This window comes from Terrapene carolina, unplaced genomic scaffold (assembly GCF_002925995.2).
Source record: "Terrapene carolina triunguis isolate 2854851 unplaced genomic scaffold, T_m_triunguis-2.0 Scaffold31239, whole genome shotgun sequence".
NCBI classification, from domain to species: domain Eukaryota; kingdom Metazoa; phylum Chordata; order Testudines; family Emydidae; genus Terrapene; species Terrapene triunguis.
Window position 1 is genome coordinate 41,695 of NW_020695590.1, and position 16,074 is coordinate 57,768.

General features: G+C 55.7%; 1 protein-coding gene across 1 annotated transcript; it reads left to right on the forward strand.

The window, feature by feature from the left end:
* The first annotated feature begins 7,585 nt into the window (after positions 1-7,585).
* Positions 7,586-9,695, forward strand: LOC112120387 (hemoglobin subunit beta). The gene is made up of 3 exons (XM_026662901.2): positions 7,586-7,737; positions 7,865-8,087; positions 9,444-9,695. The coding sequence occupies exons 1-3, from the start codon at positions 7,646-7,648 to the stop codon at positions 9,570-9,572; spliced, it is 444 nt and encodes a 147-aa protein (XP_026518686.1). The 5' UTR covers positions 7,586-7,645; the 3' UTR covers positions 9,573-9,695.
* Positions 9,696-16,074: the final 6,379 nt, after the last annotated feature.

The window sequence follows — 16,074 nt, forward strand, 5'->3', positions numbered from 1 at the left end:
TGGTGCTGATCCAGAGTAACTCCACTACTCTCTCTTGGTGTTACTCTGGATTGACAGCAGTGTCAGTGACAGCGGCTTTGGACCCGATCTCCCAGAGGGTCTCCTCTGCCAGCATGGGCAGCATTTATACATAGCCACCTAGCAATCGCCAAACCTGGTCAGACCAGGGGCCCTTCTACCCCACACTCTGTTTCTGACCCTGGCCAGCGCCAGCTGCTCCAGAGGAGTAGCCAACAGTCCTGCAGTAGGGAATTATGGCTTAGCTGCCCCATAAGGAAATGATTCCTGACCCCCAGGAGTGAGAGGTGGGCTGGTGCCCTGAAGCATGAGGGTATGTGGCCTAGATTCACAGAGGTACTTATGTGTTGCAATGCTGAGTGTTGTAGCACCCAACCATATGGCGTCCCTTGTCAGGTGCCCAGAATCCCCGGGCACCTAAGAAAGGGGCTTTCAGAAACCAACCCCATAGCCCTTCCCAGACTCAGCAGTGCAGCTTCCCCAGCCCCCAGGATAAAACCCCTCCCGCTGGTGGACACAGCTCAGCTTGCTGTGGGGAAAGCTGGCTTTAACGAGCAAAGGGCAACTCATGGTAGGGCTGGAGGACACTGCTCAGAGAAAGGTTTAAGGCCCTGGTTCATGGGAAAGCAAGTGCCCAGAGCCCAGAGCAGGCAGCCCGCAGCTATGGGGCATTGCTTAGTGCCTGGGGGCTCTGCGTCCGAGAAAGGGTGCTAGGCTCTCCTAAAGGGAAGCCGGGCTGGGATTCAGTCTGCCTTCTCCATCATGTGCCCCGGTGCACCTGTGCAAAGTGAGCATCAAATCCCAGAGCCCTGACGCTCACTTACATCACGGCCCCTTTATGCTGCTCTGCCTTTCGGGTCCCTAACGTGGACGCTTCTGGACAGCACCAGTGCAAAGGGGCCTCGGGGTAAATGGGCCTCAGACCCAGTCCTTCTCATCTGGTAATGTCGTACCCTCACCTCGCACTGGTGTAAATGGTGCAAGGCCATGGTGAATGAGCCCCTTTGGGCCTACCTGTCTAGCCTTGTCCATCTGCCCTCCATTCACCAACAACAGAATAGAACCATAGCGCCTCAGGGCCAGAAGGGACCACAAGGGTCCCCCAGTCTAAGCCCCTGCCAAGATGCAGGACTTGCTGTGTCTAGAGAATCCAGAGAAATAAAACCTTTCCCCCTGTGTCACCCCATATTTACACCGGCGTAACTCAGGTGGAATCAAGGGAGTCAGACCCCCGGGAAATGAGCAATGCGGGGGCAACCCCAGCCCGCAATGGGTAGCCTGTGTGCAGGCGAAGCCGGGCTCTGCTGGCTTGTGAAGCCCCCGAGCAAACAAACAGGCCGGGCCACAGAGTATCTCCGAGGGCAGTCATGCATCTTGTCCCAGCACCTTTATCGAAGCGGCCAGTTAGGGCGGAATGGGGTTCGCGCTCTCTGGGCGTGTGGTCCTGCCGCGCTGCTCCGGGGAGATAGGGAGGCAGCCAAGAGAACGTGCACCCCGCGGCCAAGACTTCAGGGTGTGTTCCAGGGCGCTTTGCAGCTGATAGTTTGTCTGTGTTGCTAAAGTCAGGCTGAAAGGCGGCTGCTCTGCTGTGCTCCACCAACATGGCAATGACAAAGGGGCCAGGAGGGATCTGGGGCAAGTTGCACCAGCTGAGAATCTGGCCCGATATAGCTGCACAGTGCTGAAAAGAAGAAGCCTCTCCTCAGACATGTTAGAGAAGGAAAATCCTATTGGGGATCCTAGCATTTTGTCCCCTTAGAATCATAGAATCATCGAACATTAGGGTTGGAAGAGACCTCAGGAGGTCATCTAGTCCAACCCCCTGCTCAAAGCAGGACCAATCCCCAACTAAATCATCCCAGCCAGGGCTTTGTCAAGCCTGACCTTAAAAACCTCTAAGGAAGGAGATTCCACCACCTCCCTAGGTAACCCATTCCAGTGCTTCACCACCCTCCTAGTGAAATAGTGTTTCCTAATATCCAACCTAGATCTCCCCCACTGCAACTTGAGACCATTGCTCCTTGTTCTGTCATCTGCCACCACTGAGAACAGCCGAGCTCCATCCTCTTTGGAACCCCCCTTCAGGTAGTTGAAGGCTGCTATCAAATCCCCCCGCACTCTTCTCTTCTGCGGACTAAACAAGCCAGTTCCCTCAGCCTCTCCTCGTAAATCATGTGCCCCAGCCCCCTGATCATTTTCGTTGTCCTCTGCTGGACTCTCTCCAATTTGTCCACATCCCTTCTGTAGTGGGGGGCCCAAAACTGGACACAGTACTCCTGGTGTGCCCTCACCAGTGCCGAATAGAGGGGAATAATCGCTTCCCTCAATCTGCTGGCAACGCTCCTACTAATTCAGCCCAATATGCCGTTAGCCTTCTTGGCAACAAGGGCGCACTGCTGACTCATATCCAGCTTCTCATCCACTGTAATCCCCAGGTCCTTTTCTGCAGAACTGCTGCTTAGCCAGTTGGTCCCCAGGACAGGTCAGGGCCTGGCCTGAGCTCGTTTTAGTAGATTTCCAGGCACTGAAAGAAAACCCCCGTTGGGTGGACGTTTAGTTATGCTAGTTCTCAGCCCAAAGATGGGATCGCTGGTGGAATCCCACAGGCCTGTGCCCCCTGCTTGTACCTTGTCTCGTCATTCACACCTGTGCCGTGTGCAAAGCGCTGTCCTAGCTGAAGGGGAAGGGTTTTCTACGCCCTTTGCACGGGTGTAAACGACGACACAAGGTGCCAGGCAGGCGGGAATCAGCTCCACAGGTAACACAAAAGTGGCTTCATTTATTAACCCCGCCAAACCTGTCCCGGAGAGCACATCCAGGGCTTTATTTCAACTTGCCGAGGGATCAGTTCTCACCCTAGTCAGGTGTTTGACACGGTGAAGGGAATTTGGGTTAGGTCTGAGCACAGCCTGGGGAGCCCCTGTGGCCCAGGAATTCACACGTAGGGTCCAGTCAGAGCTTCTTTAGGTGCTGCTTCTCGTGTGGGCCCCAGGTTCAGAGTCAGTGGGAGCTGTGGGTGAAAATCAAGCCATGTGTTTAGGTGCCTGAATAGGGGCCCAGGCCAGAGTTCTCCAAGTTGGGTGCCTGAAGTTAGACACCTAAATAGAAGCAACCCAGGGCTTCTGTTGCCTTCAGTGGTAGGTAGGAGGGTGCAGGATGGGGCCTGTGCATTGCTCCTCTGAGGATCCATTGTACTCTGATCGGCCCATCGGTTATTAACATGTCGTGGTGCAGAGGACAGAGTCAGTTTCATCGCTCTGCTATCCCCTGGGGTGGAAACAGCCAAGCAAATGTCTCTGGCCATGGGATCAGTAAAGTCCAGCTCTCTCTGAGCTACCGTAATAGCATGGGGCTGGCCTGGCTCTTTGAAGAACAAGGAAAAAGGGTCAGACTTTGTGCTGACCAACCTACAACCGTGGGCTGGATTCTGCTCTCAGTGACACCCCTGCGGCCTGGCTGACTGCAGGGGGCTGGGCCTGAGAGTTGCATTGAGTCCTGGGTGTTTTGAACGTTAACAGCAAACTTTATACTTCCTCCTGCTTCATTGCTGAGCTACAAATACAGTGTGAGCGGCTAGTGGGCTTGGAGCGATGGTTAAAAACGAAACCTCTCTGCACACTTTAAGGCAGAGCCGATTCTGCTCCAACGCTGCCACAGGCCTTTTGCTTTTCTATGTCCCCCTTCCCTGCACCCCCCCCCCCCCCCCCCCGCATCAGTATAAACTACACCCTGAACCATGCCGCTTCTCTGTAATGGCACAAGTTAGTAACTAAAACAAAAGCCTTGGCAGAAGAAAATTCATTGAAATTGTTCAGTGTTGCCGGTTGTTTGGACTGTACTGAACTGGGGCAGACTGGTGTGAGACTGGGAGCAGGTTCCATTGCACACATTTTGCTATGAAGCCAGGGCACAGGACTGCAGCCCAGGGTGAACTACAGCTGAGTCCTGGAACAGCCGTGTGCAGATGTAACACTGACAGATGCTGGTCATTGGCGAGCAGGATTGAACCCGGGATCTCTGGAGCTTAGTGCATGAGCCTCTACTGCATGAGCTAAAAGCCAGCTCTCTCTCAGCTAAGACTTCAGAGCAGACTCATTAATCTCGCTCTCTGAGTGGTCTCGGTGCCACTAGCTGGGCAGAACCCCACACCCAGAGGTGTGTGGGTTACGCAGAGTGTGTAGACGACTAGCATTTCCAGTCGTGTTGGTTAGCTCGGATTAACTGACGACTGAATGAGAACAGGACATGAGCGCTGGTCTAGACAAAGCCACAGAGCCCTGGGGGTGAGAGTGGACAGCAGGTTTGATGTGAGTCTGCTCTGGATATATACACAGAGCTATGAATGGCTGTGACATGACTGGCTGGTTCACCCCTGCATTGTCCCAGCTTTACTAGTGTCACAGTGGTAAGAGGTTAAGGAGCCCGTAGAGGGACAGAGGCCTTATGGAGGCATAGCCAGGCCTCTGCACACAGGTGAATTTCCCCAGAGACAGCCATGAACACGCTACAATCAGCCCCGCTCTGGGCACCCTTTGAAGGAGATTGTCAGCGAGGCTGCACATGTATCGCAGAGACCAGCAGCCGGACCCTGCAGGTGTCAGCGTGCCCTCCGCTCCCATCTATACCAGGCACTCAGCAACGCACAGGGGCCCCGAGTCAGGAAAGCACTTCAGTGTGTGATTACCTTCCAGCATGTGCCTTCCTCAACCGGGGCCAGCACTGGGCCCAGTCAGGCCATCCTGCAGACGTGGCTAATGCTGGTAGCCACAGGCTATGAGCATCAGGGGTGGGGAGAAATGTGTGTGTGTAGGTCCCTGGTGCTTGTGCAGTTCTCTCCCCAACCCGGTTTGCCAAGCTCCTCTCCAGGATGTCGCCTGGCTCATGAGATGGGGAGAGGGGGAACGGTCACGTTACCAACCCAGCAATATAGAACAGAACCTTACTGAGCAACTGGAGAATCTCACAGCTGCCCCTCCTCCTTCCCTTCCCCGCTTCATGCCCCTCGCTTGTTGCATCTTAAGAACATAAGAGCTGTCACACTGGCTCAGACCAGGGTCCATCTAGCTCAGAATCCTGTCTCCGACAGTGGTCAGGGGAACGTACCGAGCAGGGCAATCATGGACCGATCTGCCCCGGCTTCCACTCCTGGCTTCCGGCCGTCAGCAGGCTAAGGTCTCCCCAAGCACGGAGATGCAGCCCTGAGCCGCTTGGCTACGAGCCGAGTTCTTGTCTGACCGCGATTTGAATGCTGGATGGAGTCCCCATCCCCGGAACTGAATCAGACCCCACCTGGAGCGAACCTTGGGCTCTGGGGCTCAGGCTCTGTGCACGTCAGGGCAGGAGCCGTGGCTTTGCTTAGCATGTTTTGGGGGCACTGCAGAGATTAATTGTGACAGTAATAAGATCAATTATTCTGGTTACTAATCTCCTTTGGGTGTGTATGGGGAATGCAAACTCCTGGGGGCAGAAAGGACATTTCTGCCCTGATCTGAACCTAAACGCCCCTCTGTCTCCCTCACCTCATGTCCCTCCTAGAGCTTTACCCCATTTTGAACCCAAAGGCAGGAGAAAACTCTGTTACCCGGCAGCTTTTAACATTCAGCTTTGGGGGGGAGGGGGAATCTGATGCCCTTTAAAGTGCTGTCCCAGCTCGAATTCAGGTTAGGAAAATGTCTCATAAACGATAGATTCAAATGTCTGGGCTGATCTTTGATTTCAGTGTGAGCTGGCAGCAATCACAGGATGCTGGAAATAACAAATGGAACCCCCTCCCTCCCCCCCGGTCACGCTGTCTAGTCCCCACGGTGAGTCAAGGATGGGTCCTCACAGTGCATTAGCCAGTGTGTAGTCTAGCATTCTTCTACAGGGTTCAGGTGGGGTGTATGTCCGGGGTTGTGTTGAGACGTGCCTATATATGATTTAACTCTCTGTCTCCCAGGTCTTATAAAAAACATGGTCCTCTGAAGCCCGCAGGCCCCTTTAGCGTGTCAGGTGTGTGTACCTCAGAGCTGGAAAACTCCAGAAAGCTCTGGCCAGCGGTTTGGTAGATTTATCTGCAATGTGCAGCCGCGGCTCCTCATGAGTTATCAGCCCAATGGGACGGGGCTGAGCTGTTCTCTGAAAGGGGCCTCTTGAGCCAGCTCATGGGACCCAAGTGAAATGGAGGGGTCCCTGTGCCAGCCTGTTCATTAGGCATGTAAGGGGGGAGGGATAGCTCAGTGGTTTGAGCATTGGCCTGCTAAACACAGGGTTGTGAGTTCAAACCTTGAGGAGGCCACTTAGGGATGTGGGACAAAAATCTGTCTGGGGATTGGTCCTGCTTTGAGCAGGGGTTGGACTAGAAGATCTCCTCAGGTCCTTTCCAACCCTGATATTCTAAGTTGGACACCATGTGAAATAGGCCAGGGGCTCAGCTAGGTCAGTTTGTGCCAGCAGAGGGTCTGGGTCAGTGTTTTTAAATGTAGTCTCCAAAATACCTCCATGAAGAGCCAGATCCCGAGGTCTTCACTGGGCATCATATTCTGCCCTTGTTGACTCTGGGTTAAAGCCAGAGAAACACCACAAACACCCAGGGAGCCACCTGAAATTTTCACTCTCCCCTTGTTTAGGCCCTAAAATTACGTGGAACCACTCAACATCATGGGCCTGACCCTCTCCTCCCCTGGGCCGTGACTTGCACCTGTGTCCCGTGGGTGCAAAACGTGATCACGCTGATCTGTCCGGATTTCGTGCCCCATTCTCACTACACAAGGTGTAAGGGAATGGAGAGCCCAGCCCTGTATTGGAAACTGTCAATGGGCCAGATCCTCCACTGGTGTGAATGGGTGCTTGGCCATCGACCTTGCCGGCACCCGTTGACCCCGCGGGGGAGCTGACACCGGGCCTCTAGCTCCGCCAGGGGTCAGGGCCAGCCACATGTGTGTGACATGCCTAGTATGGCACACAATCAACCCCGTGAAACCTGCACCAGGGGCGAGCGCATCCCTTAGCCAACCCCCTGCCAGCAACGTCCCATGTACAATACCCGCCCACAGACCCTCCACAGGGTCACAGCTGCCCCCTTGGGATTCACCCTAAATGCACCTAGGGTCAGATCCTTTGCCGGGGTAACTCTGTAGTACTCAGTGCAGCTCTGCCAAAGTGCAGGATCTGGGCCATTTTGAGTGGAACTGCAGAGACGTGTTGGGTTTGGGTCGTCCCTCTGGGCAGGGGCGACTTCGCCCCCAATTTACAGGTCCTGTCCGGTGCTAAAGAGAAGACAAGGGTTATGGGCGCAAGTGCCAAAGTCCTTTGTGACAGCACCGTCTGCTGGGGTCAATATCCCCCTGGGGACAAGGCCCAAGGGTGGGGGTGGGGGTGTGTGCTGAAAGTAGGAGAGTCCCATAGGTTGAATTTAGCATGTCCGTTGGGACCCCGACTCAGCACATCCCCCCCTGCACAGACTGACTCAGGCATGGAGTGGCCTCTCCCCAGCCAGTGCAGACCTCACCCCAGGGCTGACCAATGGCCATGTCCATAGAGAAGGGGAGGAGCTGAGGCTGGGGGATAAAAGCCCTGCTGGGGGTCTGCCGCTCAGCTACAGGTTCCTCCCTCATCTGCATCTGCAAAGGACCCCTCGCTCGTCACCATGGTGCACTGGACAGCCGAAGAGAAGCAGTTCATTACCAGCCTGTGGGGCAAGGTCAACGTGGCTGAATGTGGTGGTGAAGCCCTGGCCAGGTAGGCCGAGCCCCACGGCATCTGACCCTCTGTCCCCTCCCTCCCCCTGGGCTGGTGAAGCCGCTGCTTCTGCGGCGAGGCTGCAGTAACCCTGTGTGTGTCTCTGCTCCTGTCTCCCTCTCTCTAGGCTGCTGATTGTCTACCCCTGGACCCAGAGGTTCTTCTCTTCCTTCGGGAACCTCTCCAGCCCCACCGCCATCATCGGCAACCCCAAGGTCCGTGCCCACGGCAAGAAGGTGCTGACCTCCTTTGGGGAAGCCGTGAAGAACCTGGACAACATCAAGGCCACCTACACCAAGCTGAGCGAGCTGCATTGTGACAAGCTGCACGTGGATCCCGAGAACTTCAGGGTGAGTCGGGCTGCTGGGTCCCCCTCTTCGATCCCCCAGGACAGGGCAGGGTTGAGTGGTGGTTCTCCCTTTGGGGCATGGAGGAGGCCACTGGTGAGCAAGGTCCCAAAGGGGCACTGGGCCATGGGTGAGAGCGAGAAAGTGACGCTGTATAATCCAGTACAAGGTGCCAGGCCGGGGGAGCAGGCTCAGGGGAGATTCTGAAGATGGCAGGATCCAGTAATGCAGGTGTAAATCTGCCGAGGCCACCTGGGCCCAGGATCCAGTGACAGGAGGGATGCTGAGAGGGGGTGGCGTGCTCTGAAGGGGGGAGGGGGCGTGATATGGGTTTGGTCCAAGAGAAGTGAGCGGGGGGCTAGGGGAGGGATCTGTGGGGAGAAGGTCACGCTCGGGTGGATCAGCCCCTTTGGTGGGTGCCGAGTGGGATGTCCAGGGAGTGAAAGTGCTGCTCCCCCATGATGATCCCAGCCCCATAGTGCTGTGTGCACAACCCCCCCCGTCCCGCCCCTTTGGGCAAAGGGCTGATGGGAGGGAGGCGGGAAGGTGCTAAGGGCCTGCGGGAGGAAACCGCGGGGCAGGCCCAGAGCGAAGGGCAGGTGCCAGTGGAAGCTAGAGAGGTGCGGGAGGATCACCGGGGTGGCGTTAGAAAGGTGGAGAGACGCCAGCGACAGACGGATACAGCGAAGAGGGCAGGGGGTGGAGGGGTCAGGGGAACAACGGGGGCCAGGGGGAGGTGGTGGGAGCAAGGGGAAGGATGGCAAGGGGTGTGGGCCAGAAGAGGGGAAGGGTTTGTGGGAGAGGAAAGGGGTCAGAGCCAGGGAAGAGGGAGGAGAGAGCTGGTCAGAGTGATATTCCCCTGCTGCAGGGGACACCCCGTAGGTCCCACTTAAGCCCTATTGTGAGGACTTAAGTAGCATATAGGCCTTGTGCTGGCCTGGCCCTGCACTCGGGGGGACGAGGGGTGGGGAGAGAGAGTCACCCCACAGGAATAGAGGAGAAGACACGAGGAGTTAAGGTCAGAAAGACACAGAAGGGAGAGAGCAGGAGCTGGGGGAGGCAAAGAGAGCAGAACACACAGATGAAACAGAGACCGTCGCGGGGTCCTGGGCTGGGGAGAAAGTTTTCTGGCAGTGCCATGCAGATAAAATCTCAGAGCCCCAAACTCCATCATCCATTCATCAATCCACCACCCTCTCTCTCTCTCTCTCTCTCTCTCTCTAGCCCCCACCATGTATCTCCCTATATCTCTCCCTGACCACCATGGTCGCTGAGCACCAGCCCTTAGTAGCTAGAGAGACGTGGAGGGGTTCAGAGCCCCACTGACCAGGGCGGGATTTTCCTCTTTCTCCCCTTCAGCTCCTGGGTGACATCCTCGTCATCGTCCTGGCCGCCCACTTCGGGAGGGAGTTCACCCCTGCCTGCCAGGCCGCCTGGCAGAAGCTGGTCCGCGTGGTGGCCCATGCGCTCTCGTACAAGTACCGCTGAGCCCTCGGCAGGGACCCACCCGGCGAAGAGACCCTGCTCTGTTCCAGGCGCACCCGTGTGCGTGGAAATGCCCTTTGTGTACCAATGTCTGTAACAGTCAAATAAAACCTGTCCACTGCAGTTGCTCATGGTCCGTGTGTCTGTGTGCATGGGGCGGGATCCTGGGGGGTGGGGGCAGCGTGGAGAGGGGGGCTGGGAGATTTTATAAATGGGAAAGGGTTTAGCTCAGTTACTGGTTTGTCTTTCTTGTTCTCTAAAGAGTGCTGCTTCTGGGATTTCCTGGCATTCTAGCTATGATGTTGTTATACCGGAAACCTCCAAACTGGCTGTAAAATGGAGTTGTCGCTCTCTGGACAGCTCTATTCACCTGTAACTTCTTAAAAAATGGATGTTTCTGGATTTAGCCAGTCGACCCTCATGTACCGTTCCCAGTTCTTCGCCCTTTGTCTGTTTCTTTGCCTCTTTGGATTCCAAGCCAGCAAACACATCCACACACAATTAGCTCTGGGAATCTGGTCTTGGAGGCTGTGGATGTGTGAGTCCCCTGGTTCGTTCCCTCCCTCCATGGACCATGAGGAAAACAGGATGGTTTGCATTTCCCTCAACAGCTGATAACACTTGCAGCTCTGCACTAAGTCAATGACTATAATCAATTCTCATGCTTCAGGGTTTCAGTCTGTCACCTGCAGAGGTCAGGAAGAAATCGCCTCCCCTTCCCCCATGCACAGTTGGCCAGATACATTTTGGGGGGAGATGCCCCTCTCTGAAGCATCAGAGATCAGCCATAGCTGGACGGGGTGGACCGGTGATCTGAGGTGGCCTGGAAACTCCTTTCTAGATGCCGGGCTGGTGGGTCTGGCTCACCTGCTCAGCGACTGAGATGATCCCTGGAATATCTCAGGCAGTCCCGAGAGTCCAGTCCACCAAGTGGTCTCTGAGCAGCTGTGCACCCCAGAGTGGCTGTAGCAGCCCCTGACTCTAGCCTCTTTCTGCACTGGAGGTGGCAGCGGGCCTGGCTGTCCCACATGGGGCCTGCCCTGGGTGGGGGTGGGGATTTTACAGCCCCCGAATACGACTGGAGGGACATACGGGGGCTGCAGCAAATGGGACAGTCCCTCCCTCTGAATCATGGAGCTGGAAGGCAAACAGCCAAAGGACTTTGGTTTGGGCAGTTTATGACAAATGCTCCCCTCCCCCACTTCCCACTGACCAGGCTGAGAGCCAGGCCCAGCACTGACATGCCAGAATCACGAGTCAGGCCCTCCAAAGTTACTGGATTGGCTTCGAAATCACGAGATTTTAAAAAATCTCTTTTGGATTCTTTCCCTTTGCCTTCTGGGTATTGAGCCCGGGGGCTTGGCGGTTTCCAGGTTTTCTCAGCAACAGGGCCAGGCTGGGAACTTCTCATTTTCTTTTTAAATAAAAATTGACATTTTCACCCCCCCCTCCAAATGACTCTGGGAGCTGGGGCTTGAAGAAAAACACCAAAAATCAACAAACTGGGCAATAAAATGGAGAGACTCGGCAACCCCAGTTCAGCACCTTGCTTCATACCCCGCAACTGGCCCGCGTTTTGAGGGATGCCCAATTCCCCTATGTGTCACACAAGTCTGGCACCCGCCTCAGTTTCCCTGCTCTTACCAATCCCTTCCAGCTTTACCCGCGAAGCAGGGCTCAGGAAACACAGGGCGCTCCCAGTCAGAGTGGTTGTTGGCACAGAGCGGAAGGCTGCACTCGTGGGAAAGGTGCTGGCCTGGCCTCAGCTCGAACCCAGACCTTGGGCAGCTCACTTCATCTCGCTGGGCCTTAGGGCTCTGTGTGCAAAGGGGTACGTCTTTTCTCCCCCTCCTGGTCCTGCCTAGTTAGAGGGCAAGCTCCTTGGAGCAGGGGTTGTCGGCCCGGCCTGGTCTGTGTCAGTTAGACGAGCAAAAGGATCATGCTCCAACCGACAGAGCCATGCCGGCCAAAGTCCCAGTGTAGACACATTTAAGCCGGTGAAAGAGCACTTTCCCCGGGACAGCTTGTTTTGTTTGGGGAAGTGACATAAGCGATGCTGGCTAAGGTAGTCTTTGGCCGGCATAAGCTGCGTCTCTATTGGGGGGCCTTGCCGATACAGCCGGACGAGCAGACTTCTACTGGCAAAGGCTTTCTAGTGCAGACAAGGCCTTGCTCTGCATCTGGACAGGGGCTGGCTCAGCCCTGCTCTTGTCTGCGGGCCCTAGTAGCCAATGTAATGCACATAATTAACCTGCTCCTCGTTAGCGGGGTTGGCAGCAGCACTGCTGAGAAGGATCTGGGAGTCCGGGTGGATCACAAGGTCAACAGGAGTCAGCAATGTGATGCTGCTGCAAACAAAGCAAATGCCATGTTAGGTTGCACTAACAGAGGCATGTCACGGGAGGTGACAGGACCGCTCTATTCCGCGCTGGCCAGGCCTCAGCTGGAGTACGGTGTCCAGTTTGGGTCACCCATGTATAGGAAGGATGTAGAGAAACTGGAAAGGATCCAGAGATGTGGGACAAAGAGGATCCAAGGGATGGAATACAAGCCACACAAGCAAAGGCTGAAGGAACCGGGTATGTTTAGCTTGGAAAAGAGGAGATGGGGGTGGGGGGGGCGACATGCCAACAGCCTTCAGATCCTTGATAGGCTGCCATAAAAAAGATGGAGAAAAGTTGTTCTCTCTTGCCACTGAGGGCAGGACAAGAGGTGACGGGTCAAACTGCAGCACAGCAGATTTAGATGAAATCTCAGGAAAAAACGTCCTAACTGTAAGAACAGGAGGACAATGGACCAGACGCCTCGGGAGGTTGTGGAAGCTCCTTCCCTGGAGGGTTTCCGAAGGTGGCAGGAACCATCTGTCTGGGATGGGCCAGACGCAACCAATCCTGCCTCATGGCGGGGGTTAGACTGGCTGACCCTGGCGGCCCCGTCTCGCCCTGTGGCTCTATGAGTCTATGATCCCATTCGAGCCGTGGCAGGCCCCCTATGGGACATCTGCCAGCCTCCTGCCCCACCCCCTTCCCTGACACCAATACATCTACGGGGGCATTCCCCACCTCCATCCATGGCACACCCTGCTCCCACGCCCCGCCAGGTGAAGGGCTCTGGCCCAGCAGGCACCGACGGGAACAACGGTTACACAATATGAATCCTGTGCTTTCCTCTCCCCAGGGGGCTGGGGGCATAGGGTCTCTGCACTGCTGGCATTGCGTGGTGTGGCCAGCACGCCGGGGAGCCTGAGCCAAAGAACCGTAGAAACGTAGGGCTGGAAGGGAGCTCCAGAGGCCATCTAGTCCAGTCCCCTGCGCTGAGGCAGGGCCAGGTAATACTAGACCAGCCCTGAGAAGTGGTTGTCCAGCCTGGTCTTACAAACCTCCAGTGATGGGGATCCTACGACCTCCCTAGTAACTGTTCCAGAGCTTCACGGCCTGAGAGTTCGAAAGTTTTTCCTAATATCAGACCTAAAGCTCCCTGCTGCAGTTTAAGCCCATTGCTTCTTGTCCTGCCTTCGGCGGCCACAGAGATTGGTGCTCTTTATAACAAGCTTTTCCATCGCTGAGAACTGGTATCATGTCCCCCCTCGGCCCTCTCTTCTCTAGGCTAAACAGGGCCGGTTCTTTCAACCTTTCTGCACGGGTCAGGTTTGCCAAACCTCCGCTCAGTATTGTTGCTCTCCTCCAGACTCTCTCCAACTGTCCCCATCTTTCCTAGAGCGCGGGGCCCACAGCAGGACACGGTACGCAGCTGAGGCCTCCCAATTATCTGCCTTGGCCTACAGGCAACACTCTTGTTAATCCACCCCAGAATGAGATTTGCCTTTTTCGCAACAGCATCACATGGTTGACTCATGTTTAATTTGTGATCCACTATAGCCCGGATCCTTTTCAGCCGTACGACCACCTAGCCAGTCATCACCCAGTTTGTAGTTGTGCCTTTGATTTTCCCTTCTTAAGTATGGTCATAAGTATCCCCGCCTGTTACGCGGGGCACCGGGGTTTGATTCCGTGATGGGGAGCCGTATGGAAGCCTCACATCTCCTGGGGGTGGTGTTCTGTCCCATCTAGTGGCACCAAGACCCCTGAGCGATTAGTGAGTCTACTCTACAGCCTCAGCTAAGCGCCATGTGGCATTTAGCTCCCGAGGTCCCAGGTTTGATCCTGTGGGTGTTACGTTTGTACTTGTCTCTATTGAATTTCATCTTGCTGATTTCAGACCAATTCTCCAATTTGTGAAGATCAGTTTGAATTCTAATCATAGAATCATAGGACTGGAAGGGACCTCCAGAGGTCATCTAGTCCAGTCCCCTGCACTCATGGCAGGGCTAAGTATTATCTAGACCATTCCTGACAGGGGTTTGTCCAACCTGCTCTTAAAAATCTCCAATGATGGAGATTCCACCACCTCCTTAGGCAATTTATTCCAGTGCTTAACCACCCTGACAGTTAGGAAGTTTTTCCTAATGTCCAACCTAAACCGCCCTTGCTGCAATTTAAGCCCATTGCTACTTGTCCTATCCTCAGAGGTTAATCCTGACCTCCAAAGTGCTAGCAGCCCTTCCCAGCTTGCCAACGTCCACAAACTTTATACGCATGCTCTCCACTCCATTAGCCAAGTCATTAATGAAATGTAGAACAGCACCGGACCCAGGACTGACCCCGGCAGGACCCCACTAGATACGCCCTCCCAGCTGGATAATGAATCATTGACAACGACTTTGAGTACAGTCTTCCAACTGGTTGTGTACCCACCGTCTAGTAATGTCATGTGACCGCACTGCCCTAGTTGGCGTAGGAGAAAGTCATGTAGGAGTGTGTCAAAAGCCTCACCACAATGGAGATCTCTCGTGTCTACTGCTTCCCCCCAGCCATGAGGCCAGTTACTAAGAGGCCAGTTGAAAGACCCCCGCCCGTTCCCTCCAGCAGAATCGGGGGTGGGAGGGGTGATGTTAATTGCCAAAGTGCGCAGCCCCGGGGTTCGGAAGGACAGTTGGTGCCCTGCCCGAGGATATCCGCACACACCCTTCCCCGCAAAGGGCTACAGAAGAAGGTTAAGCCATAGGTTTGTTTTGGGATTCAGACTACATCTAGCTCCAGTTCCTGGCTCTGGCCCAGGGCTACTTTGGGCCCAGGCCTGTAGTGCAGGCTCTCCCGAGTTCCAATTCCGGCTCTGACACACTCTCCCTCTGTGGACTTGGGCAACTCCCGTCCCCGCTCTGTGCCTCAGTTTCCCCAATAAGGATCCTGACCTGCCTTACAGGCAGGGGAGGGTTAATAAATGTGGCTTGGAGGAGGCCTATTGTGCCGCTGCCTTACATGACTAACTTACCATGCCATTCGCCACAGAGGCTGACACAAACACCCAGCCCCTGCTCCTCACATTCCCTGCCGGCTCCCCAGACAGACCCAGGTTCCCGTTCTCAGGCCCTGAGGACACAGCATTATTGATCGCAACTGTGGGACTTTTTGCCAGACGAGACAAAGAAAGGAAGGTCTTGCAGCTAACGCACCGGCCCGGGGCTCCGGAGAGAGGCCTCAAGTTCTGCTGCAGAATCCTGGGCAAGTCACTCAGTTGCCCCAGGCCTGGATTTCCACCAGTTCAATGGGCACCATGACACAGCTCAGCTGCCTCCTTCCCTGGAGAAGCAGCCGTTTCTGCAGGGACGGTGCTTATCCGTGGGCCTGTCTCTGCTCATGGCTCCCCATGTAGGCTGCTGATCATCTACCCTTAGGCCCAGAGGTTTTTGACTTCCTTCGGGAACCGCTCCAGCCCTACCGCCAGTCGCGCGAACCCCCCGGCACCACGGTGCTCAGTTCCTGTAACTATGCCAGTGTGGGGTGAACAGTGCACCCACGAGAGACAGCTCAGGGGAACTTCCAAAGACACGCTGCCGGTGCCACCCGTGAAAGGGGTCGGGGGCAGCGCCAGGGGATGCAGGGGGAATCTGTGGGGAGACGGGTGCAGACAGGCTGACTGGAAGAACCTGCAGCGCGGCGGAGCCGGCGGAGGGAGTTGCACGAGTGGGAGAACTCACAAGTGGAGGAGGACAGGCGGCAGGAGGGGAAGGGAAAGGGGGACAGCGAGGGCCAGGAGGTGGTTAACCGCCAGGGCAGTGAAAGAGGAGGGGGGAAGTAAAGTGAAAGCCAGCGCTGGCGAAGGAAGAAGTGGGGAGGGACTGAAGCGGCCGGCGCTGGAGAGAGAAGGACAGCAGAGGCCCCGAAGGAGAAGCGAGGGGGATCCGAGGCAGAGCGCTAAGGGGAACTGAGGAAATTCAGGATCCTGGCGAGTGCCCCACAGGAAGGGTGATGGCAGACCCCGGGGCTGTGACAAAACCGCTGCCGGCATCTCACCGAATACTTGGATAACTAGAGGCTAATTCTTGTGCTGGCTCCGGGGGGCGGGGGTGGTTTACCACCCTCCCGAACAAGCCTAGAAGGTGCCTGAGCCCTTGTGTGACGTTTGCCTTTCCCAGCCTGGGAGGGAGGGTGAAGTCAAGGGGATA